General features: G+C 42.8%; 1 protein-coding gene across 4 annotated transcripts in view; it reads left to right on the top strand.

Annotated features, from left to right (window-relative positions):
- ZNHIT6 (zinc finger HIT-type containing 6) overlaps window positions 1–25210 on the top strand; it is a 107899-nt gene that overhangs the window by 2940 nt on the left and 79749 nt on the right. For all 4 annotated transcript variants that reach the window (XM_047785412.1, XM_047785411.1, XM_047785410.1 and 1 more), the window contains exons 5-8: window positions 5443–5546; window positions 20863–20931; window positions 22337–22417; window positions 23822–23899. In XM_047785412.1, the coding sequence (XP_047641368.1) occupies window positions 5443–5546; window positions 20863–20931; window positions 22337–22417; window positions 23822–23899 (332 nt within the window). The remainder of the gene's footprint in view (window positions 1–5442; window positions 5547–20862; window positions 20932–22336; window positions 22418–23821; window positions 23900–25210) is intronic.

The raw sequence follows: 25210 nt of genomic DNA on the forward strand, positions 1-25210 counted from the left end.
GGAGGAAGAGCTTCAATGATATTGAATCACATGGAATTACGTTCATTTTTTGGAGACCATCTTGGTATTGGAGTTGCAGGATTCTAATACCTTTCAAACACCTTATTTTGTTGGTATTATGGGGGTAGGCATGAGGTTAGGCATATCTAAAAGAGATATCACCATGTATCAATCAAGTCTCTTTTTTTCTCAAGTTTAATTAGACATAATTTATTTAAAAGATGTTATTTTTTTCTTTTTGTGAGATATGGCATGCATATAAAAAAGCATAAAGTAGAAACACACCATTTAATGAATAACTATGGCGTGAACATCCCTGTAACTACCACCAATGTCTTGAATTAGAACATTGCCAGCTTCTCAGAAGTTCCTGCCACCACCTTGTGCCCTTCCCTAATCTACTCTTATTTCTGGATTTTCTGTAATAGGTGCTAGGTTGTCTATAATAAAAAAATTTTAGGGGAGTTCCCGTCGTGGCGCAGTGGTTAACGATCCGACTAGGAACCATGAGGTGGCGGGTTCGGTCCCTGCCCTTGCTCAGTGGGTTAACGGATCCGGCGTGGCCGTGAGCTGTGGTGTAGGTTGCAGACGCGGCTCGGATCCAACGTTGCTGTGGCTCTGGCGTAGGCCGGTGGCTGCAGCTCCGATTCAACCACTAGCCTGGGAACCTCCATATGCCACGGGAGCGGCCCAAGAAATAGCAAAAAAAAAAAAGACAAAAAAATTTTAGGAGTAGTGCTATGGTGAACACTTTTGTTCATGAACTGTGGTTTGCTTATGCATGTTTTTCTAGGATTTATACCTAGGAGTGGAATTGTTTTGTTGTGGGGTATGCATATCTTCAGCTTGACTAATTCCAGACTCCCAAAAGAAAAGCAGATAAAAACCACATTTTTGTACAGTTTTAGCACAGTGGTCCAACCTTATCATTTGGGGGAAAGTTTTATGTCTGTGTAGACTCCATTTACCAGTTAGTCAAACTTCCAGACCCCAGCCAAGAGCCACCCTTGCCAGCAGAAATTTCTAAGGATAACAGTCTCAGGGCTGGTATGTTAACTCTTCTCTACATCTTTGTCACGTAACTCCTGATCTTAGAAGGAAAACTGGAAAGATGCAGCTGAATCTCTCACTAGTTAGTTTTTAATTTTCTTATAGATGTAGTTTGATACCTAGATTAAAGAAGTTCGTTCCTTGTTTGCTAACATTTTAACGTGAGTGGTGGTTATAGTTTATCAAATGCTTTTCCTGTATTTGTTCTTTTAATGTTTTTCTGATTATCCTTTTAATCTAAGATATTCCAATAAGAATATGAAAAGTCTATTACTCGATTCTCTCCTTTGCATATCTGTAGGAGTTGTAATGTCATCATTCGTAATACTGCTTTTTTGTGTCTTCTTTTTTTCTAGATCAGTTGCTATTATGAATCTCTTTTCTATGTTGGTAGTGTGTCCTCTTGACGTTTTTTAATTTTAAGCTTAATTGCATTATGGTCAGAGAACATATTTTTTTCTGGGTTCATTTTTTTTAAAGTACATTAAGCCTTGTATTTATAGCCCAGTATATGGTCAAATTTTATAATGTTCTCTGCTTGAGGAAAAAAAAAGTAGTCTGCAGTTGGTATTCTATATATTCCTTTTAGGTCAGGTTTGTTAGTTGTGTTGTTCAAATTGTTTAAACATTACTGTTTTTTGTTTTTTTGGGTTTTTTTGGTCTGTTTCCTCTGTCAGTGTACAGAGAGTGGTATGTTCACATTTTCTAATAGGTAAAGTCAAAAGGATTTGTATGTTTCTCCTTGTGGTTCAGTTAGCTTTGCTTTAGCTTGAAGGGTAAATTGTTAGAAGCGTACCTCAGGAAATACTTATTCTTGGTGTATTTAACCTTCGGCGTTGTGATGTGACCCTTCTTGTCTCGACATTTTTGTGTAGTTTGTCTAGTATTAAGCTGTTTAGTCCTTTGGTTAGCATTTGCCTGGTGTATTTTTCCCCTCCATTAACTGTAGGCCTTTCTGGACCCTCTCATCCTGCACACATCTTTTCTAAGCACCGTAAGTTGAGTTCCAGTCTTTCTCCACTCTGATAGTCTATAACTTTTAATTGAATCATCAAGTTCATTTAGTTTTCAATAAAATTATCTATATATTTGACTTTAAATGTGTCACCTTATTTGTGCTATTTGTTCATTTGTTTTTTCTTTTTGTCTTTTAAACTAATTGAGTAATTTTTTATCATTTCAGTTTTTCTATCACTTTTTAGAAGTTATTCACCCTTTTTCTATCCTTTCATTGGTTAGGCTAGACATTACATGCATACTTTGTTTACCAGTATCTAAAATTAATCAGTACCTTAACCCTGTGCTTAGATAATGCAATGACCTTAGAACAGGAATTGACAAACTTTTTCTGTAAAGGGTCAGATAGTAATTTGTTTCCAGACCTTATGGTTTCTGTCACAACCACTCTACCTCTGTAACAAGAAAGTAGCCATGAATAATACATACCCAAATGCACAGGGCTACATGCCAACAAAATTTGTTTCTAAAAATAGGCAGCAGTCAGGATTTGACCCTAGTTTGCCAGGAGTTACCTTTGAACACTTAAATTTCATTTGACATTCTAATGATCTCTCGTATAGTTTTCAGGTATTTAAATTGTCTCTCTCTCTTTTTTTTTTTTTTTTAGCCTCCATGTAGTAATTACTGTTTTATCCAGTCGGTGTTTGTTTTGGTTTGTCTTCATATTTCCAACGTTCTTTGCTCTTTGTTTGTTCTGCCATCATCTTAGACTCTCTATCTGAGATGACTTTCTAGCTCAAGTACATCTTTTAGAATATTTCTTAGAATTTGCTGATTGCCACCTCTTCGATTACTCTATCAGCCTTTCTTTGAATTTTGATTAATTTCATCCTCTTAAGTGAATTTTCTCCATGAAATTATTCTTCCTTTGTCTGTGGACTCCATTGTTGCTTTTGTCAGGTCAGCTGTCATTTTTAACTGTCTTTGAAATCCTTTTTCTCCAGATATGTTTTTTATCTTTTTATCTATAATATTAAAATGTACATTTCTTTTTATTTATCTTGAGAATCACTAGGTTTCTTGAATCAGCAGGGTGTCTTTCATCAATTCCGGGAAATTATAAGCTCATTTCTATTAAAATATTTACTCTGCCTTATTCATTCTTCTAAAACTACCATTAAATGTGGCTTAGGCCTTCTACCTACATCATACCTAGCCCTTACTCTCTCCTGATTTTATCTTTTTTATCTAATGCATTCTGAAAAATTTTAGTCTTGGTTAGTTCTTTAAAAATAATCTGCTGAGTCTTTTTTTTTTTTTTTGTCTTTTTGCCATTTCTTGGGCCGCTCCTATGGCATATGGAGGTTCCCAGGCTAGGGGTCGAATCAGAGCTGTAGCTGCCAGCCTACGCCAGAGCCACAGCAACACGGGATCCGAGCTGCGTCTATGACCTACACCACAGCCCTCAGCAACGCTGGATCGTTAACCCACTGAGCAAGGGCAGGGATCGAACCCGCAACCTCATGGTTTCTAGTCAGATTCGTTAACCACTGCGCCACTGACGGGAACTCCCCGAGTCATTTTTTATAGTTTCTCTTCACTGCAGGTATTTTCATGTTTCCTTTTATTCCTTTAAATTCTGCAGAGTAGTTCTATAATCTGTGTATGATTCCTTTGGTGTTTGAATATATGGGGCTCCCTCATCTACCTCTTTTCTTTCTCTTTTGGTTCCTGTACACTGAGCCTTGTTTTCTTACATTGTTTATGCTTGTTTATTTTTTTGTTGAGTATTTTTTTTCCTTTAAAAACTATTTGTGAGCGTTTTTCAAGGACTGGGATGAACAGACCTTTTATTCTGCCAGGTACCTAGGAAGATTGCAGATCCGGACGATCTTAAACCAAGATGAAGGTTTAAGGTTGCGTCACCACACAAGCAAGGCAAATCATTTCAAGTCTGAGCAAGGGCTAACTAACCCATGGCCGCAACTTCTAATGGATTTTCCCCCCTCCTTTACCCCTGTTCCAGTCAGACTAATACAAAATTTCTAGCATGCTCTGTTGAGCCCTACCCCGAAGGTGTAAGCTTCATTTGAAAGGGGTTCCTAGAAGGTTACTGGGTCTTGACTCTGACCCTCTTGCTGAGGAAGCTGTTGTTAGAATTAGAAAAAATGGCTTCATTGCTTTGCTTACCTCTGTGAGTTTTCATTCACTATTGGCCTGTAGTTTCCTGTTTCTGTCAGTTCTTCAATGATTTTAAGGTGATTTTTTTAAAAAGTAAATTATACACACACACACTGGCATTCTTAAGTGTTTTAAGTAGGACAGTTGGTCCTTATAATCACTGTCATTACTGAAATCAAAACCCTATATAGCATAAAATTGCAGGGTTTTGGGTTTTTGTGTGTGTGTGTTTTTTTTTTTTTTTCTTTTTAGGGCCATACCTGCAGCATATGGAGGTTCCCACGCTAGGGGTCGAATCAGAGCTGTAGCCACCGGCCTACGCCACAGCTGCAGCAACACCAGATCCTAGCCGTGTCTGCAACCTACACCACAGCTCACGGCAAAGTTGGATTCTTAACCCACTGAATAAGGCTAGGGATCAAACCTGTGTCCTCATGGATGCTAGTCACATTTGTTTCCACTGAGTCACGACAAGAACTCAAAATTGCATGTAATTTTTAAAGTCATTTTCCTACTTAGCCAATGATAGCTGACCCTTCCTTTCCCTTAACTTAGGACTTAATTGTCTAGCTCTCTGCCTTGCAAAGTCTAGACTCCTCTCAGCCAAAAAACATTTATACTTTGCCACTTCTTTGAGTGATTGTTCTTCTTTGATGATATTACTCTCTTCACTACTCTCTTTAGTTGATTAATTAGCTCAGTCAACCTACATGGTCTTTGGAGTAACACACGTCACAGCTGGAATTCCCATATCCCATTTGAACACCCTGCATCAGTGGCTACTTTAAGTTCAGCCTTGTGATAGGCCGTGCTATAGTTCCTCCCGTGAATGCTACCTGTCTAGTAATAGAAGCATATACAGAACTAATTATGGTATGAAACCATCAGTAAAAAAAAATTAAGAACTGTATCCATAACCCTTGTGATTGCTAAATAACCTGTATTTCTTTAAATCCCCAGGAAATTCTTCTTTTGCCTTATAGAGTGTATGGTTAAAAGCACAGGCTCTGGAATTAGATCTGGATTTGAATATAAGCTCTATCTCTCTGAAATAGCTGAAATAGCAGCAGTGAGGGTAATAATAGTACCTCTTATAATATTGTGGGGATTAAAGGAGCTATTGCTGCGTAGCATGGTTTGTGAAACATAAGTGCTCAATAAATCTTAACTGTTGTATTTTGAACTTTTTTATGTGCTTTTGGAATTGAAGGGCTTTCAAAATTAATTTGTCTATTTGTTTTTGGTTATTAGATGTACTTTATGAAAAATCGTGCTCGAAAGCAAGGTATTGACTTAAAACTTCTACCCATTGGATTCACGAAAAGGAAAGAAAATTCAACATTTTTTGATAAGAAGTAAGTTTTGGACTTCTTGGTACATCAGGTGTTTGATTTGATGGGGGACATCTTGGCAGGTTCGGCTTGCTGTGGGGTGTTGTTTTGCACAGTGTGGTCTGTAAGCTCTTTGTTACTGGTCCAGGACGGGATACCTGCACAACTTGGAACGAAGCCTTTAGGAACCTATGCTAATTTGTCGTGTGACTTTAAGAACATTTGGGTTTGCAGTGTATATATGTGTGTGAGAGAGGGAAGAGCATGTGTGTACATGAGAGTATCGCTCTATCCGACAACTAAAATACCATGGAAGTATTTCAGAAGTTTCAAAGACAAGCAATAATTCAAAGCAAAATTCCTGTACATTTTTCACCAGAGCAGCTTGGCTCTTATGATCCTTTCTACTTTGGGATTCCAAATAAGGTTTCATTTGAAAGCCAGTGATGGGAAAGAAAAGGGACTTGGAAAACATTTACTCTGTAGTGAATCTGTGAGTGCAGGTGATACAGTAGAGGTTAGTTTCCTGCTTTCTGAAGGTGCTAGGTCAAAAAGACCCCGTAGGGAACCGAATCCCAAAGTACTCCAGGCAGCCTGGTAAATTATTAGATACTGCCTTTCAAAAGGAGATGGTGAGCGAGCGAAAACACCCGAGGGAGCCTCTCCTGCTTTGGCCTCCTAGTAACCACCGTGAGGCCTTGAGGAGTTTACTGCTTTCCCTGGGCTTGGTCTGGCTCACGTGCGGCTTGTACTGGGTAAACTCTGAGGCCCCCTGACGGTTTAATTGAAAGATGGAACCATCGAAGTTGTCATTATTCTAGTAAACCTTTCGCCTTTTCAGGAGATGTTTTATTACTAGAGAATGGTATTACCCGTTTTAATTTATATGTTTCAAGACAAATGTTTGTAAAGGTGATTTTCCCCTTTTGGGGGGTTCATTTTCAAGAGTAAAGTAATGCTTTGCATTTATCAAATATGAGATGGTTCTTTTGTGTATTTTGAAACTGCCATGTTTAGAAATTGACATACTTTGTTTCAAATTGAAGGTAACTGATTTGTGCCTTCTGAAATATGAAATGTATTCCTGATTTATGAAAGAAACCATTCAGAATGGTTTTACTGCTAGTAGTACAGCCTCAAATGTCGAAGTTGGGGGTCTTTAAATACATAAATGTTTGTGGGAAGTTTTTTCCAAGAATGTTACATTCGGTGTGTTTTCTGGGTTTAGAACACAGACTGAGGCTGTTCTTTTGGACACCTCAGATGCTGGCGTGGCAGATCCACCTCTCGCATCATGCCCTTGGCTCATGTACTTGGGCTTGGTTTTCTTGTATTTATAGTGTTTCCCCGAGAGGAGAGTAGCAGCATAGCACGCAGTGGACTTTAGAGTTAATTTCTTACACAGTCACTTCTGTAAAAGGGAGCAGACGCTCCTGGGTAGAGTTGTGACCTTTGTGTAATTAAATCGCTGGAGTGTGGGGAGGAATCAGCACGTGGCAGCAATTGCAATAATCCTCACCGTTAAAAACTTTAAAGGGAAAGTAACACCTGTAATTCCACTGTGTAGAGACAACCACTGATGATATCTCATGTTTCCTTCTAACCATATTTTCTCCTTTTTTCAATTAATAAAGTAAACCAATATTAAATACTTGCAAAAAGTATAAAAAGTTACATACCTCTCCTCAGGTTAAACCTGATTCATCTTTATGAATCAAGGCACACACTCTGCTTTTCTGCTGCTAGCCTCTTTCTGTTTAGCAAGATATAATGGACCACTTCCTTGTCTGTGCCTCGCTGTGCTTAAGTAGTATATTCCCACCATGACTGCTGTGTCTGAACTTATTTAATCATTCCCATGTTCCTGAGGATTGGGCAGATTTCTAGTTTTTAATTACTGCAAATAATGCTGTCATAAGCATCTGCAAACAAGTTGTTTGGTGTGCTTACGTGATTTTTTTCTGTGGGATCAATTCCCAGAAAGGGGAAATCACTGGGTCAGAGACTACATGTGTTTAAACTTTTGAAAGAAACTCCCCCCAAAAGTACCACTTCATACCTTCCACAAATATATATGAGTGCCTGTTTTAGTTATACCTGCACTTTGATTGAATATTACTAAACTTTTTTGCTCATCTGATTATTGGAGAAGCTGAGCTCTTGAAGGTTTTCATTTAAGGTGTGCCTTAATCTGTTGCATACATTGTGAATGTCTTCACCAGTCTGTTTTATCTTCCAGCCATTTCTGATGCATTTTCAGGAGATGTGAAAAGTTATATAAAACACAGCGGGAGTGGAGTGGAGTGGGTAGGAGGGCAGCCTGGAGCTCAGCTGCCTGGTCAGATTCCTGACCAGCCCCGTCTTCACTGTGTGACAGGAAGCCAAGCCACCCAACTTCTCTGCTTCAGTTTCCTCAGCTATAAAGTGAGGGTAGTGATGACAAACTAGGGAGAAACCGGTTTTCATTTCCACTTATAGTAAATAAGAATATGCCTGTTTGAACATCTCATTAGCACTGAGTTGTCTTTTGAAAAAAATTATTGCTAACTTGGAAGGTGGAAATAATTTTTTGTTTTAATTTGCTTTTAATTAATTGCTGCTGAAATATGGACTCTTTGCCCACAGGCTTCAGAGTAATAACTTAAAATTCAAATGTAAAATTTGTCTTAATCCAGTCTGTTGTAGTAAGGTGGTCTTTCATTCTTAGAAATATTTTGGTAAAAAAAAATAATTCAACTCTAGGGAACAGAATTTTTCTGTCTGTTCTTTCTGAAATTGCCCATTATTATTTCTAAACGGAAAATAATTTTGCCATGGACTGAATTTAAAATGCTGATATTCCGATATTGGATAAACAGTAAAGCGTTCAGGTGCTTCCTAGTTAGTTGATAGCCGTAATCGCTGCTGCTTATTGGTTGGCAGTCAGCTGGGAAACATCTCCAACGTTAGTGTGTCCCTGTATTTTTTTCCTTACTCTTTCCTTCCTCCCTCCCTCTCTCCCCTCAACACACACACACACACACACACACACACACACACACACACACCCTCTTTTATGATGAGAAAAAAATGTCTCCAGACATTGCCAGACATACCCTGGGGTGGAGGCAGTAGGAGAGGTACAGTCCGAGATGTGGGTGAACTTAGTGTCTGTCAGGATCAGGGCTGCAGAGAGTGTTGCTTGCTGCAAGGTTCTGTGCTTTACTTTGGGGGCAGGGAATGAAGAAAAGATCCTTGGTGGAACCTTCTTTGTGATGCCTGCGTTTTCTTGGGCGTCATAGGAAAATGATAAAAAAGGAATCCTCGTGGCTCAGCAGTAACCTGATTAACATCCATGAGGATGCAGGTTCCATCCCTGGCCTTGATCCGTGGGTTAGGGATCCGACGTGGCCCTGAGCTGCGGTGTAGATTGCAGATGTGGCTCGGAGCTGGTGTTACTGTGACTGTGGTGTAGGCCAGCAGCCGCAGCTCCAATTCGACCCCTAGCCTGGGAATTTCCCTGAGCTGTGAAGTGTGGCCCTAAAAAAACAAACCAAAGAAAGAGACCAAAAATTGTAGGTGATTGTAGTGTTATTTGCTGGAAGAAGGGGATACTACACCTTCTCAAAGAATTATTTTCACCGCCCATGTCCCCCATAGTCTCTTTTTTTAAAAGACTTGTTTTCATTGCTGTTTTCAACTTTCAAAAGTGGTTAAGGCTTTGACTGAGAGAAACCTGGATTTGAATATTGCCTCTGCGTTTGACACACTCTAGTGTCCTTAGGGAAGATCACATCGCTGAGGGATTAAATGAAGCACTCCCCGAAGTAGTGGCACTTAGGAGGTATGTGCAGTGAGAATAAATCTTTGGGTTCTGTTGCATTTATTATATCCGTCCCCAGTAGGCCTGGGGCAGCACTGTCATCAAACAATACCTAATTTCTCGTTCTTCCTTACTCTGGAGTTTATCAGACTCCACCACCAGGAAAAATTTGAACCCCAAGCCCATTTGAGGAGCTACAGTTTTCGTTCTCAATTGACGCCTTCCCCCACCGCTCCCTCTCCCTCGAGCTTGAGCTGAGGTGGGCAGGTTTCCTCGCCATGGCCCTTCGCTAGCAGGCAGTTTTTCTGGTTCACCATTTCACTAGTTTATGTGGTGATCTCAGTTTGAGTTCTCCAGCTTACGTGAGACTGATATCTCGTCTCATGTCACTCAGTGGCAGTTGAAACACAAGCCTTTTGGTCACTGAGCCTCTTGGTTGCTTGGAGGCAAAGGCCTCCGGAGCAGGTGTAGCCTCCGCATTCCACTGTGGTTTTTAGTTCCTGCTTCCTTTTGGCTCCTGAAGATGTGTCTTTCTTTCAGATGAGCTCAGTATGTGTGATCTGTTTCTCCAGTATCTCTTGATGTTTGCATTGAGAGGATTTTCAGGTGATGCTGTACCCTGTTGCCCTAATTAAAATAGTTTTAAATTAACCCGTTGGCCTCGTTAAAAATAAGGAGTGGCCCCAGACAAAGGTAAGGTCAGGTGTAGAAAAGAGGTAGATCAGCAAGGTGTGATAATTACCTGTTCCCCTAACAGTTCTGCTTCAGGAATTTAGATATATATACATACGGGAAATGAACCATGTACAAGGATACCCAGTGCAATATTGTTTGTAATAGCAAAAGAGTCACAGGACTCTAAACATCCATCGTAGCGGGCTGCTTGAATGACGGGTGGTGCGCTTTGCAGTGGGAAAAGCTCTAAGCCGCTCTGAATGTGCCCGCATGGGATGGGTGCCAGAACCACTGAGCCGATGAAGACGGACGCAGAGCCGTGTTCAGTGTGCGCATCATGGTGTGAAAAGCAGGGTTATGTCCCTGCGTGCTTGTGTCACAGCTGACAGTAGTCGTTACCTCAAGGCAGAGAGATTGGCTGGAGGAGGGACAGGCGTGGGCACTGTGCGCCCTTTTGTACCTTTCTGAACTTTAGACCCCGTGCCTTTAATTCTTGAGAATAACGAAGAGAGTTTTTAAGGTAATAATTTAAAAAGACGTTGATGAATGGGGACAAGACCATTACACATTTTGAGGTATAAATACAGTCTTTGAGAAGCATTCTGAGTCCATCATATAAAAGTCCCTGCCTTATCCGGGGTTGCGTCTTTGCAGTTGTGTCCTAGGAGTGCTGCTGCGGGAAGCCTTGGCGCTCCCGTCTGCGGGTTGTCCTGGTTGCATTTGCAGAACACCTCATCTGGTTGCCTGGGGCCCTCTGTGTTTTCCTAGCCGTGGGCATCTCACACTCCACAGTGAGGAGCCACGTGCTAGCCATTTGGAAAAACAATCGGACTGAGAGACTCCTCTCGCACAGTGTCTTCAGCTTATGTCCAGGCGTCTGCTCTCTTGTGGGGTCTAACCCCCGCTGCCCAGAAATGGACCCAACTTTTGACCTTCCGCAGCTTGTCTCCACATGCGCTCGGCCGTGCCTGCTACGCACCCCAGTCCTTCTTATCAGTCCTTCACCCCTGTCAGCCCAGACCTGAGTTGCCATCTTCCTACTGGCCCAGAGTGCCTAGAGACCTCTGCCTGCAGGCCTCTCCTGAAACATCAAGATAGAGCCGCTGCGCCGGGTATCCAACCCCAGTGGGAATCGCTGCTGCAGCTCCAGTCCTGTTTTAGAAGCCAGCCACTAGATGGCCCTCTTGTAAAGAAATAACCTGTCGTGGATGCTTAAAATTACTTTCTGTTCTTCGGATAAAATTACAGCATTCAAATTATACTGCAGTGATGTACCTACCTACCTGCGTATTAATGTCAGGCTCTTTCTTCCTTGAACAATCACTTGTGCGGCAGTACATCTCTTAATGCAGTGTTTTTGTTCTTGTGGGGTTTTTTGCCTTTCGTTTTGCAGGGTGTCTTCTAAGCAGTACAGCTTTGTGCTTTGCTGCGCACTGACTCTAGAAAGGAGTGGAGGCAGATGAAGTGGGTTTGGCCGTTGTGGTTTCGGTGGGAGAGGTGGACTTGGTGCTTCGTGGGTGCTCGGTACAGACGGTTCATTCATGAGAATGAGGGGCTCTGCGGCTTCTCTGCCGGAGCGGCTTCGACACACCGGGGGCTGCGTGGGTGGCGGGGCGGACCTTCCTAGGCCACAGCGTCGCAGAGGGTGTCCCTTTGCACAGCAGGCGTCGGCCAGCGCTCCGGCAGGGGGAAGCCACACGTCCCTGATCGCGCCGGGGTCCCCGTGTGGCCCAGGGGGGGAAGGCCTTCCTCCGGCACCACGTCTGCCCTTCCCTGCAGCATCTCAGCCGCGTCCTCCCTCTCCGGCCCGTCTGTCTCCCCGGGACTGTGGGTCGGGGAGCCTGGGGGAGCTCTGCCGCCTTCCCCTCTCCTCACCTCACTCGCTCTCCCACAGCCACGCCAGACTCGTCGCCTTAGAGCGTGTTTTGCCATGACGGTCACCTGCTCAGAATCCTTTAGTGCTTCCTGAGCCGGCAGCGTCATCGGCTCAGAGATGCCCTCCCTAGCCGTGGGCAGACGTGCCGGCGGGTAAACTCGGTCCGCTTACGTGGCCGTGGGCAGTGTCCGAAGCTCTCGGGCGTCGTCCCCATTCCACAGCCTAGAACCGCCTTCCTGTCCCCCCCCCCCGCCCGCCCCCCGTTGGAACTGCTGCCTTTCGTCTCTCTCACGAAGCGAAATAATGAAAAGTTCCTCACTGTCTTTGTTTTTGAAAGGAGAAGAGTATAGTGAATTCTGAACCGTTTCTTTCGTGTTACAGGTGGCAAGAGTGAACATTTTATGTGTGAGAGCGTTTTCTGAGCAGGAGTCTCACTTCTCTGCGCTCGGTGCTGTGTTTGTAATGAGGGGACAGTGCGGGTCCCGGTTTCGTGCGTGGGGTTTCCGGTGTGGCGTGCACGTGCGAATGGACTGGGGCAGCTTCGAAATGCAGAGAAACCTGTGCCCGAGGCACGGACTTCCCGAGTCATCGCCCGCAGCAGAGGTTGGGTATCTTTACTTTTGAAAAGCTCGGGATGAGGCGGAGCGAATGCGGGGAATCTCTGTGTCTCCCTCTTGATGCTGCTGCGAACAGAAAGGGCTCTGGAGAAATGTCCTTAACTTTCAGGGGGGGGGGCGTGAGGTGATTCGGAGGTGCATTGGGACCCGACAGCCACCGCCCTGGGCGCCAGCAAGTCGCTGTCCTCGTTCTCCCGCAGCTCCGGCCGCGGGAAGACCAGACGGCGAGCTCGTCGTGTAGGTCGGGCTGCGCGGAGCCGCCGCGCGGGAGGGCGGCCGGGGTTCCCCCCTGAGAGCCCAGGGCTGGGCCGTCCTCCCGCGAGGAGACAGAGTCTGAACAAGTCGGTGAAGGACGAGGAGGCGTTTCGAGTCTGGGGTTTTCTCCACACAGACGGAAGGCTTGTCCCGTGAGAATGTCGGATGCAGAAGCTAGAGTAGCGCGTTGAAGCTGGGGCGCCGGCGCGTCCAGAAACTGGACCAGCGTTGGCCAGCGGAGGGGTGAGGCTGGAGGGCCCTGCGGGGCTGGGCCCCGCGGGAGCTCCTCGGCCCGTGCCGGGCAGCTGAGAGAGAGTCAGACTTGGAGCGGCGTGCGTTCCTGTTCCTGCGAGGGGCTCCCGCCTGTCCCCACCTGATTTCCTGGCCTGCTCCCTCAGCGACCCCAGGCTGGTTTCGGGCGTAATCCCGAGGGTCTCCCCTTCAGGCTTCCTAGACCTCTTGAAAGTGCGCCTTCTCCATTATTTCTCCTTTGCCCGGGCTCCTGTGTCCTCTCTAGGTAATGTGAAACAGATGCCAGCATCTAGGACTGGTTTTCCGCTTGGGGCCTGCATCCGCCTGCCCTCTCCGTAGTCCCGTGCTCTCAGTAGGGGCTCTGTTAGCATTTGGAACAGGGCACGTTTCGTTGTGGGGGCTCTGCTGTGCATCACAGGCAGGCCAGCGTGTCTGGTCTCTGCACTCCAAACGCCTAAGGTGCTCCCCAGTCTCTGATGAGCCTGAGCCCCCTCGCCACTTCCAAACGAGGTGGGCACCACTGCCGGTGGAGAACCGCCTTGGTAAGTGCTCACGTCTTTCTCAGTCACTTGAAGCAAGATGTGCTTTTCCATCTCGATCTCCACCGACTGTATCCACGTTCTTAACATTCCGTCTGCTGAAGCCAATGCCACCTACTCAGCCCCTTTCCCACAGTTATCGTGTAGTAGTGAAGCAGAGCTTTAAACGAGCAGCTGCACTGTGTAAGTGGAACTCTTCGCAGCGTTCGCGGAATGCTGTGAGACGTAAACTTAGGGCTTTCCCTCTCGCCGCTTGAAGTCGTTTTAATCCACGTGCCGAGTAGCCTCACGGATCCTTTGTGTTTGCTCTCCCAGAGATACCTGTTAGGATACCGATCCTAGTAAAATGGATTATTTGTTTGAGGAATAGTTAAGTTTATGTTTAAAACTTTAAATTTCGATCTTGAAATACATTTCAAAAGGTAAAATGCCTTTGAGTGAAGGACTATATAGATATTTTGCACATTTGTGTTTTCTTAAAGTGTTTCACATTTTTGTAGATTTTCATGCTGCTTTAAGTTAAAAGAAGATTTTACGGTCCATGGTGGAATAAAACACTCTTTTCCTGAAATTTCCATCAAATATTATTTGTCACTTCCACATTTTTTAACAGTTGACGATATACGAATTGGCCTATCTTTTCTGTTGCTTAAAATGCTAGATGAAACCTAGAAAGAAAAATTTAATCCCTTGTAGCAATCAAATTGCTTTATATTGCATGAAATAAAATACCCAATTCAAACCAGTTTGAGCTATAAAAAGTGTGTATTATTGGCTCTCATAACTGATGTCCAGTGGTAGGTGGACTTCAGGGTTAATAGGAAAATGACTCATTTGGGTCACGGAGGACCCATTTTATTGCCAGTTCTCCACTGTGTCTTCTATGGGGTCACCTGAATCCTTAGGATCATAGCAGGCTTCTGGTAACAGTTTAAGTTCTGATAACTATCTGGGAATACTTCTTTCCCTGCGTGACTGAGCAGGAAGCCCGAAATTCGCCACGATTGGACCGCCTGGATCACCGGCCCAACCCTGAGCCATTGTTTCCAGGAGAATAGGAGGTGCGATTTCCTTAAGCCAACCCTACGTGTGTCGTCCTGGAGGGGCAGATGGGGTCCACGCATCAAAGTGGGGTTGTGGATTAGGAAGGAGGACTGTGGCGAGGGATTGCAACGTAGATGAAATGTCCACTCCGGCTCTTCAAAGGGATTTTTAAATACGGAGGCAGATGTTTTAAAGAAAATATAACTGAGAGCCATTTGAATTATTAGTACAAAAAAATGCATGGGTATTGAATTTACTTTCTGGGAAGTTGATAGTAGTGTGCTAGATTAGAGCATAGACTCTAGAGTTATCGTCCTGCCTGGATTCAAATCCTAGCTCTGTCACTTTGTAGCTAAATAATTACCTTGGAGGAGTAAGAATACTTCTCTCTACCTTAGAATTCTCACCGTAAATGAAATAATAGCATGTATCCAATAGACCTAGAAGAATTAAGTGAATTAATACAATAAAACTTTTAGAACAACACCTAAAATTTGAAAGGTGTGTAATAAACTGTACAGTCGGCCCTTCATATCTGCAGGTTCTGCATCTGTAGGTTCAGTCCACTACAAGATGAAAACATTTGGGGAAAAAAATTCGGAAGTCTCCAAAAACTAAACCTTGAATTTGCTGTACACCGGCAACTATCTACCTAGCATGTACATTGTATTAGGTATTCTAAGTAATGGCGAGACCACTTAAAGATGGGAAGATGTATTTGGTTACATGCAGACACTCCCTTTTGTGTAAAGGACTTGAATGTGCTCAGTGTTGGTTTCAGGGCAGCAGGGCGTAGGGGAAGCTGAAGGGTCCTGTATTCGCACTGCTCTTCCTTGCCGGTGCTTTCTGGTGAGAGGATGGATGGCAGTTTTCACAACCTGTAGACTTTTCTGATTTAGTTAGTGGCAAAGTAAACAGACGTGGAAAATCTAACTTTAGCTTATGTGGTGTCACCTGTATTTGAAAATCATGAGTAAAAATTTCAGACATTTTGCACTACACTCTGTCAGTGAATTTCTCAGAAGCAGAGGGAAATACTTCACTCAATAACTGCAAACAAGGGCAAGAAAGGTAATGTCCCGAATATGCTGTAGAAACACTTGGAGTTCCCTGATGCCTCAGCAGATTAAGGACCTGGCATCGTCACTGCTGCGACTTAGGTCAGTCTTGTGGTGCAGGTTCCATCCCTGGCCCGGGAACCTCCGCATGCCACCAACTTGGCCAAAGATCACTTAGTAGGAGAGTTACATAGTAGGGTGATGGATCTCCTAACCCCTTCGTTTCACTCTAAAAACCTGTTTTGGTGGTGCATTAACCAAGGAATCAAATCCATATTGTTTAGCAGAACATGCAGAGCCCTCTAGACGCTGGTTTTATCCATATGTCCCGCTTCAGAAACACTGAACTCAGTGCAGAGAGAGTTTAGTTATAAACTCGTGGTGCAACATTCTCAGCCGAAGACCCTGTCAGTGTTCCTGTTCTAAGCGCCATGATTTAGGACGTTAACTTGAATGTAGAATTAGAACGTGGTGATAGCAGTAACACTTTTGTTTGTCGTGTTCTGTGCTCTCGACATACGTGTCCTCATTTAATCCTGTGATAGATAGAAATGCTTTCGTCACCCCCTGAGGCATGAGATGCGTCTCTTCCTCGGGATCACAGGAAGTAACAGATCGTTAAGAGCAGGAGGCAGACCGTCCACTCGAGCCTCGGCCCTCCCCTCCCCAGCATCGCAGGCTGGTGGAAGTCCTTTCCACGGGCCATGTCGGACAGGGTTCTTTGACGTGAGACCCTGGCCTCCGCTCACGGCGACCTGGAAGGGAAATGCGGTGGTCTGGTGGTTGACTCCCTGCCCCAAAGAGGTCGGCTTTGGGCTCATCCCCCAGTCTCTGTGTGTCCCAAATGCCTGCTGAGCCCTTAGAAGTGTTCCTGGGATAAACATTGGTTAATCAGTGGTGGAATGGAATGAGAATTGGTGGGTTGTTTTTTTTTTTTTTTTGATTGGAACAAAAATATTCACGCTCATTTAAACTTTGTATTAGAAATCTTCATTCTTAGACTTCAGCCTCTGTATCTAACTCTTCGTTGTAGCACATTTCTTGAAGAAGATAGCTTTGAAGCTGTCAAATGATTAGATAAGTAACCCTAGTTCTGGTTGGGTAATAATTTCTGAGATAAAAAGGAAGCACCTTAAATACCACTTCCAATAATAAAATCTTTTTAAGTTTAAAAAGAATGTTAAATTTGTTCTGTCCTTTCTGTGACTACCACCTTACACTTCCCATGAAAACATCTTTGATTTTTCTGATTTTAAAAAAATAGCCAGTTGGTATGGCAATGATTTATGTCATACAATCACATAAAGTAAGAATGAGGTCCTTTCATAATGTCAAGAACCAACCATAGTTAAAAGTTTGAGACATAGCCTTCATACCTGTATGTGCAAGTCATGAAGTCAGAAGAATCACTGGGGAGTTAAGAATGGTGCTCCCCCGGCTGCCAGATCTGTGGCTTTCCTGAAACAGAATGACCCTCAGCAGTCCCGAGTGAGCAAGAGCTGTTGTGTCCCGTGTTAACTCACTAAAATCACATGTCGCATAATAGTTATTCTCCTTACTTAATGCTTGTAAGCATTTCTCAACCCTTTTCTCATCATCACCTCCCGAGGAACCTTTTTAAACATTTCCCTCTAATTGCCCCCAACCGTATTTGGAGACCGCTGTTACACTAGCGTGATACTATCGAAGATGTTTTTACCCTCCTCAGAAACAGTTTGCAGCCTTTTGGGGTTGATGCTGCCCCCACTGAGAATGCATGGGGCGGGGGGGGGGGGGGGGGGGGGGGGTGGCGTGTGTGTGTGTGTGTGTGTGTGTTTGGAGGAGGAGGAGGGAAAGCTTTGCTATGCATGAATAATTATTCAGTTTCATGGCACTCAGAGAAGAGGTCAGTGTTTCTGTTGCTTGGTCAGGTTGTCCAGAAGGGAACACCAGGTTTAGCAGTTGCTACCATTTCTTTACCCGTCTGTTATCAGACTCCCAACGCAGTGCCTTGGGGTGCCCAAGTTACCCAGAATATTCTAGGTGCAGTGCTCCCATACTGGAGGATGTTGATCAACATGGCAGGGACACAGTGACATAACTATAGTTGAAAGCATTTTGTTAAGTTTAGGGAATAGCAGTCCTAATGCATTAGGAGCAATAATAGATGTTTAAACATCTATCCCAGTCATTCGCAAAAGTAGTCATTTTACCTCCTAGAGGACATTTGCAATATTCGGGAGCATTTTTGCTTGTCCTAGCTGAGGGACTGGGTGTTTGTTGCCCATGGCGTCTCATGGTTAGAGGCCCGGCTGCTGCTCAACGTCTTGCAGTGCCCGGGACGGTGTGTGCCCATCCCGGAGCAGCGATAGAGCTGCTGGTCCACAGTGTCAGCATGCTGAGGTCGAGAAACGCAGCGTTGTCCTAAAGATTCTACCTCTTGGAATCCATCTTTCGAAAATGACCCAAAATACAGAAGCAGTTGTATACGTGCCTGAGGATACTTATGGAAGCATTATTAATGTTAATTTTTTTCTCCTTCACAGAGTCTGTTCTTTCAGAAAACTTACAAACAAAAAAGAGGAGGACTCAGCCCCCCCCACAAGTAATGTTGGGATTTCAGTACCTATGATTTTTTTTTAAAGTGGGGCATGTGTCACTCTATATATACTTAAGAAAAATGAGAAGCAGATTTAAATCTTTCACGCTTAGTAAGCGATTTGATCGCCTGTGTCAGGACCAAGTCAGTTTTAAGAGCACCAAAGCACTACCTTAGAGATAATTAACTCACTCGTTTCGGGAATGAAACCCTTTGTCTGCCCTCACTTCAGCCTTACACTCTGAATTGCTGTTCTCAAATGCCCCTTATGCTACCAGAGAGCAAAAAAGTACAGGCAGTTTTTCAATGAGGTTCACTTTCAGTTCTGTGTAACAGTGAAGAATATCCTTGGGGATATTCTTTTATTTTTTTTTTTTAATAAGGAAGGACAGTATTAAGTGGAGAAAAACTTGAAGCAATCACAAATGTCTGTGAGTGGAGAGTAGATAGGTGTATTTTAGCATTCTCCATGCAGCGGAATACTGTGAAACAGTTAAAATTATTGCCCTGATCTATGTGTACCATCATAAATCTCCAAAACATAGTGTAAATGAAAAAGCAGGGCATGAGATATGTAAAGTATGATAACATTTAAATCAATGCTACCATCACAGAAAATATCGTCTTGTTTATAGATGTGTGTGTGATGGTGTTTCGAACAGATAACAAAAATAGACCCCAGCCTTAGCATAGTAGTTACCTCTGATCTTGGGAGGGGAATCGGAGCAAGGACCAGTAAAAAGACTCATCAACCATGTCAATAGTCTTATATTTCTTAGAAGACGACAAATAGCTCAAGCATATAAATATGGCAACATACAAGTTAAATCTGACTATGGGTAGATGGAATGTTTTTATTCTTTTTTGTTTTTGAAATACCGAAAAATCACATTTTTTCAAACTAAATGTACTTGTCCGATTTGTTCCTGTTTGAACTGAGGCCAAATATAGAAAGATTTTTATTTTTTATAGTAGCCATAATTTAGCAATGTATATATAATAAAACAGTAATGAATGACTTCTTTATAACCACAGCCAGCTAACTACAGCAAATAAATTTATTTCCAAGGGCTTTTCTCTCTGGTTTTGGAATGTTAAGTACTTTCTGGAGGTACTTAGGGCCCACTGAATGTTAAGAAAGTTGAATGTTTCTTGAAATTTTTCAAATAATGCTTGGGGTGATTGAGTATGACTTACAGTTCCACACGATGACAGGCTGGTAATCTTTTCTCTCCTCCCTGTAACGTAAATATATTTAGAAAGAAACCATACTGTGCATTAAAGTTTAAAAATCAGTTTATTTCCTGCTAAGAGAAAAATGTGTCTCTCAGCCTCTGTGGTGTCTCTGTGTCCATTTCACAGATAACACATACTGCAAAGTATTTCGTTTTAGAAGAATTATTTAAAACCAGTAACTGTTGTGTTTACATTTCAGGGTTGTTTTGGTTTTTTTTTTTAAGTGTTTTTCCTCCAAGATTTTAGACATCTGACCTTAAACTCGTAAGGGGTACTTTAAAACTTTGTTCTCTCCAAAAAAAAATATTAAACATAACACGATTGTTTCTTGTATAAGTGGCATTATCAACATAAGCATCATCAAGCATATTACTCCCTAGCTAGTGCCCAGAACTGTCTTGTTAAAACATCCACAAGCAAATCTGTGATAACTTACCCTGATAGAAGGATTTTTACTTGATTTTATGATTGTTGTCTTCTAACAAAAATTTTACTAAGTCATATAAATGTTTGGAGGGAGATACTCTACTAGGTTGTATTAAAAGAACGTTATTTTAGATTTCGGGGCCATGCTGCCAAAGGATAGACTTATGAGAGATGCTAGCCATTGCTTGCTTGGACATGCAGCTGGCACTGGAGGTGTTAGACATTTCTTTTAAGTCAGGAAAACATGTAAGACGATCACGTAGTGAAGACATTTAAATTTCCGTCATGGATTGAATGTTTCAAGCATTCAATTTTTTAGAAAAGGAATGGAGTCTAGTGTCACCAAAGTTAGGTGTGTTAAATAGAGCATCTGGCCGTTTTTCTAAAATCACACATTTAGTGCATTATTACTGTTGCTCCTGTAGCAAACCAAAGTTCAGACTGAAAGTGAGTGCATCCTGCTTAGCGGCCAACCCGACCCCGGTGGTGCTGCTGAGGGCGTGGACTCCGGGTCCCCCGTGGCACTGCTGAGGGCACACAGGCAGGGCTCAGAGGGCATCGGCAGCCAGCTGGTCTCCACTGGACAACACTCGATGCCCCTGACTTGCAGACGAGCCCGATAGAGGCAGCAGATCGCTGTCTTCAGTCGTGGCAAAATGTATTTGTAAACTTCAGGTGGCAGCACGCTGACCTCAGAGGCCCTGGACGATGAGCAATTGCCTTTTAATCCGAGAATGTGAAGGCCTTGGAGTTTTGAACTGCTCTGCTTAATTTTTTTTCCCCTTAAAACCTCTGGTGCAAGTATGTTGTTTTAAAAACATAGCCTCTAAAATCCTAGAAAAGGGAACCTAGCTCTTAGTAGGAAAAATACATTAAATTCTAAGATTACTTCTAGAAGTATCTGAAACCAGAAATTCAGGAAGTTCGTTCAGTGTCACACTTACTGTCTGCCTTGACCCCACGTGACTCTCTTCTCTCTTAGAAAACGACAGTTTTGCTGGCACGTGAAGCTGCAGTTTCCTCAGAGTCAAGCCGTGTACGTAGAGAAGAGGTAGCGTATCCCCACCGTCTGCTGCGAACCTCCGCGTTTGCAGCCCGCTGTTCGGCGTGATGTCAGCAGCGGGATGGGTAACTGAGGTGCGGCATCACCATGCAGTGAAGTGCTCCCACCACAGAGAACGAACTAGAGCCACACATGTCAGCGGGGACAAACCGCAGAAATAGTTTTGAGTGAGCAAAGCAAGTTAAGGAAGAATGCAGAGTGTGCTTCTGTTTTTAAATATGGAGAAAAAGACCCCAAATGAGACAGTGGGCTTTTTAGGAACACCTGTGGTGGCGGTGGACTCCGAGGGAGCTGCTTAGCGCAGAAGTCACGCCCGTGGTGTGAAGAGGCAGGGGCGGGCGTGCCGGAGAGCAATGCGGGCAGAGGCCAGAGGGCTGAGTCAAGAGGAAGAGTCTTCAGCTGGGTGGTTATGTAGGCAATGAGAAGTAACCCAGATTCTGCTGTGATAAAATCCTGCCGTTAACATCACAGTGTGTCCTCAGAAAGTACACTGTTTTAGGGGTGTGTGTATGTATATTAATAATTGAAATTAATTTGCATAACCAGTTTTTTTACCCTAGTTTTTTCATATTATGAACATTTTCAAATGCATTTAAAAATGTGAGTGGTTGTGTGCTGTTTGATTCCTTGGGTTACAGAGATTTTTAGCGTTGCTTTTTAAATGTCTTTAGCTAGCATATATTCACATTAGGCATAAATGCCCTCTCTTGGTAATTGTCATATAGATTTTAGGGAAGAACTTCCTTACTCAAGGTTTCATACCAGACTAAAGATGGGGAAGAAGGTATGCGTTACAGGTGGGGGTGTGGCGCAGGAGTCTGTGTGGATACGTGTAAATGATTAAGGACACGGTGTTGCTGGTTCAGAGCAGTGTTTCCCCTTTGTAGGGTAAAACAGTTTGCTTACATACAGCAATTCTGGTCAACCTACAATGTTTGGCTTCCAGGGAAAGGAGCATTCGTTTTTCACCTGGCCTTGTGATTTAGATTGATACTAGTTTAAGTGCACTTAAATGTGCACTTAAACTAGTATCATCGGAAACCTTTTTTCAAATTTTTGATGTCTGCAACTTGCAAATATATTTCACCCTGTCATCTTTCTTTTCATCTTCGAATACAGGTGTGCGTTAAAAGAGGCTTCATATTTTTCGAATTGATTTATAGGGAGCTTCTTAAAATATTATTTTTTAAGACTTTACTGTGTCCAAGAAGTGTTTTTGAGCTTTTTTCCTAAGTAAGTTTTGCTTAAAAAGATGTCTTGTTTTGCCAAGACTAAAATAAAAGGTCTGTGTTCAGTTATTTAAAAAAAAAAAAAACCCAAAAGATGTAGTAATTCTAAATTAACACCTTTAATAGAAAATTATAAATGTTTTGTTTTTGTTTTCATTGGGAAGAGTACCAGATGATAGAACCATTAGTGAAATTCTAAGACCTTACATTGATCCTGAAAAGTCTGATCCTGTAATTCGTCAAAGGTATGTTGCAAAAATCTCGTGACTTTCTGAAATTATTAAAAATGTTGGTGTTTATTATGTGCATATTTATTCGATAAAGCCCTGTCTTTATTGGAACGTGATACTTCAGTACCGTTTTGCCCACTGTCCCGTTTCCGTGTGGGCACTCAGCTTTGCCAGTCGGAGCTGTCGCTCCCGTGAGGGTTCTGCTGGTCGCAGTATCGGCTCTGCTTCACACGCACAGTGTGCCGCGTGCCGTTCTTTGACACTTAGAATCTTAATGTGGTAATTCATCTGCTCCTCAAAGCCACCCTGCAAGGTAGGTTAGTCACGTGATACCCTTGTGACTGACGGGGGAAACTGAGCCTTAAGGTGGTTAAGTGACTTCAGAACGTGGCTAATAAATAGGGAAGCTAGGATTCAAACCCGGGCAGAATAGAGGCAGCGTCTGTGCTCTTACCCCTTGAACTAACTGCCCTTCAAAGCTGAATTTAAAATTCCGAAAGTTAAGAGTTTCCAAGTAACTGTTAAAGCCAGGAAATCCTGTTTCAAACAAGTCTCCTTGCTTGAAAGTGAGTAAGGTTCACTCTACCTCCTGTCCAGAAATACCCCAAGGGCAAAAATGGTTAACGTAGCCTAGCTGAAAGACTCAGTTGGGAGTACCTGGGTTAGAATAGCTGATTCTGCCCCTTATTGGCGATATGATCATGAGCAGCTTACTTAATTTCCAGGTCTTAATTTTTTCCATCAGTAAGATGAGAATGGTGATGTTTACTAGATAAAGTTGTTGTGAAGCTTTAAAAAATTGCGTATATAAAGTTCCTCATACAGAGTCGAGCACAGAGTAGGCAGCTCTCAAAAAAAGAAACTATTGGTATGTTTCTGGGCAGGAATTTCTCTTCGCCAGGTAATACCTGCTTAGAATATGAATGTTTGGCTTGGATTAAATTTTAAACTGGGTGAATTCTAAAGTGTCTAACCCAGTTCTAGTTAATTGTCATCTTCTCTTTTTCATAAAAGGTGGTGCCCAGACTCAGACAGAATGATAGAATGATGTCATGTATCAAGCAGTGTCTTAGAGACCGCTGCCATGGTGCAGTTTCCGTTCCTCTTACTACCAGTAAGCTAGTTGTTATCATTGGTCATAGATTTAGCAATAAGACAAAATACTTGTCACCTAATTGAGTACATTTTTCTAAATAAGTAAATTAGCAAGATGAATTTAATCTGTACAGAGAAAGAAAGGTCTAATTTTTTTAAATTCATATCTTTGGTTACAAAATATCTTTAACATCTTTTCTTTGCTTGAATAGATAAATTTTGAGTATTTTTAACTTCTTATAAATGCTTGGTCTTCCACAGACATTTTTTTAAAATACATTAAAAATAAATTTTGGTTTGTTCAATATGACATTTTTATTTCAGGTTGAAAGCCTACATTCGCTCTCAGACCGGGGTCCAAATATTGATGAAGGTTGAACAGATGCAGCAAAATTCAGTGAGGTAAAATCGCTTCCCTCTCCATTTCTTTAAAAGTTTTCTCATACTGTGATATAATGAAGTAGCTTGATTAGCTTAAGTAGCTAGTTATTTTGCTAATTATCTGGCTATCAACAACACCTAGGCTTTTAAAAATGAGCTTCAAATTAAAATACTTGAATAGGAGTTCCTGTTGTGGCTCGGTGGTAAGGAACCCGACTAGGATCCATGAGGATGCTGGTTCGATCCCTGGCCTCACTCAGTGGGTTAAGGATCTGGTATTGCTAAGAGCTGTGGTGTAGGCCACAGACACCGCCTGAATCCTGCATTGCTGTGGCTGTGGCATAGGACAGCAGCTGCAGCTCGGATTTGACCCCTAACCTGGGAATTTCCATATGCCACTAGTGGAGCTGTAAAAAGGAAAAAAAAGTTTAAAAAAATAAGAGATTTAAATAATCACACTTACCATAATATAGGGTAAATTCAATTGAAAAGTCACCTGGTTAAAACATTTTAAAATCGCATCATGTGCAACTAAAAGATTTTTAAATCCCATTTTAACTTATTTCAAGAAATAGTCTCTACCCTAGAGTTCCGGTGTTCAAGTTTTTGCCTTTGGAAATAAAAAAAACTTCACGTGATGAGCTCACCTTTGTACATATCACAAGGGAAAGCACTCTGCTTAGAAGAGTGAGGAGAGTCACATTCTAACAGACCATGTGATCTGAGGTCTTCGGGTCCCTGGGCTCTCTGTCCCTTGTCGCTGGAACGATGGAGACGGCCCTGGGAGACCTCTAGGTCCCTAGAGTCTGCTTAAGTGCCAGTTGTGGGTCATCATACTCAATTGCAGAGCATTGTTCCTGAAGCTCTGTGGTGCTCCCCTATCTTCCCTGGTTGTGTAACAACGCAGCTGGGCATGAATTGTGTCAGCCATGCTTTGATTATTAGTAGCTAGCCTAGAGGTTTAAGCGTCCAAAATGCTTCCTATCACATTCACCTGAGTAAATTACCTAATTCTCATCTCCAAACTGGGGATCGTAATCATCAGATTATCATGAGAGAGTAAGAGAAGTATCTTAGTGTAGGACAGACTGTTGGGGCTCAGATAGCATATTCACTTCTAACTTGGAAATGTGTCCAGAGGGGAAGGGGCGGGCTCTCAGCTGGCCCAGGAGACAGGCTTTTCCAGGAGAGTGGCAGAGGCGTCTGCATTATGACATGGTCCAAAGGGGAGCAGTTGGTAAAAACTTTTTTTTGTTTTAAGATTTTTAAACCACTGTGTTCACCAGATAATACATATATAGATAGGCTAGGACAAGTGTTTATGTTTGATTG

The sequence above is a fragment of the Phacochoerus africanus genome, chromosome 6, assembly GCF_016906955.1.
Source record: "Phacochoerus africanus isolate WHEZ1 chromosome 6, ROS_Pafr_v1, whole genome shotgun sequence".
NCBI classification, from domain to species: domain Eukaryota; kingdom Metazoa; phylum Chordata; class Mammalia; order Artiodactyla; family Suidae; genus Phacochoerus; species Phacochoerus africanus.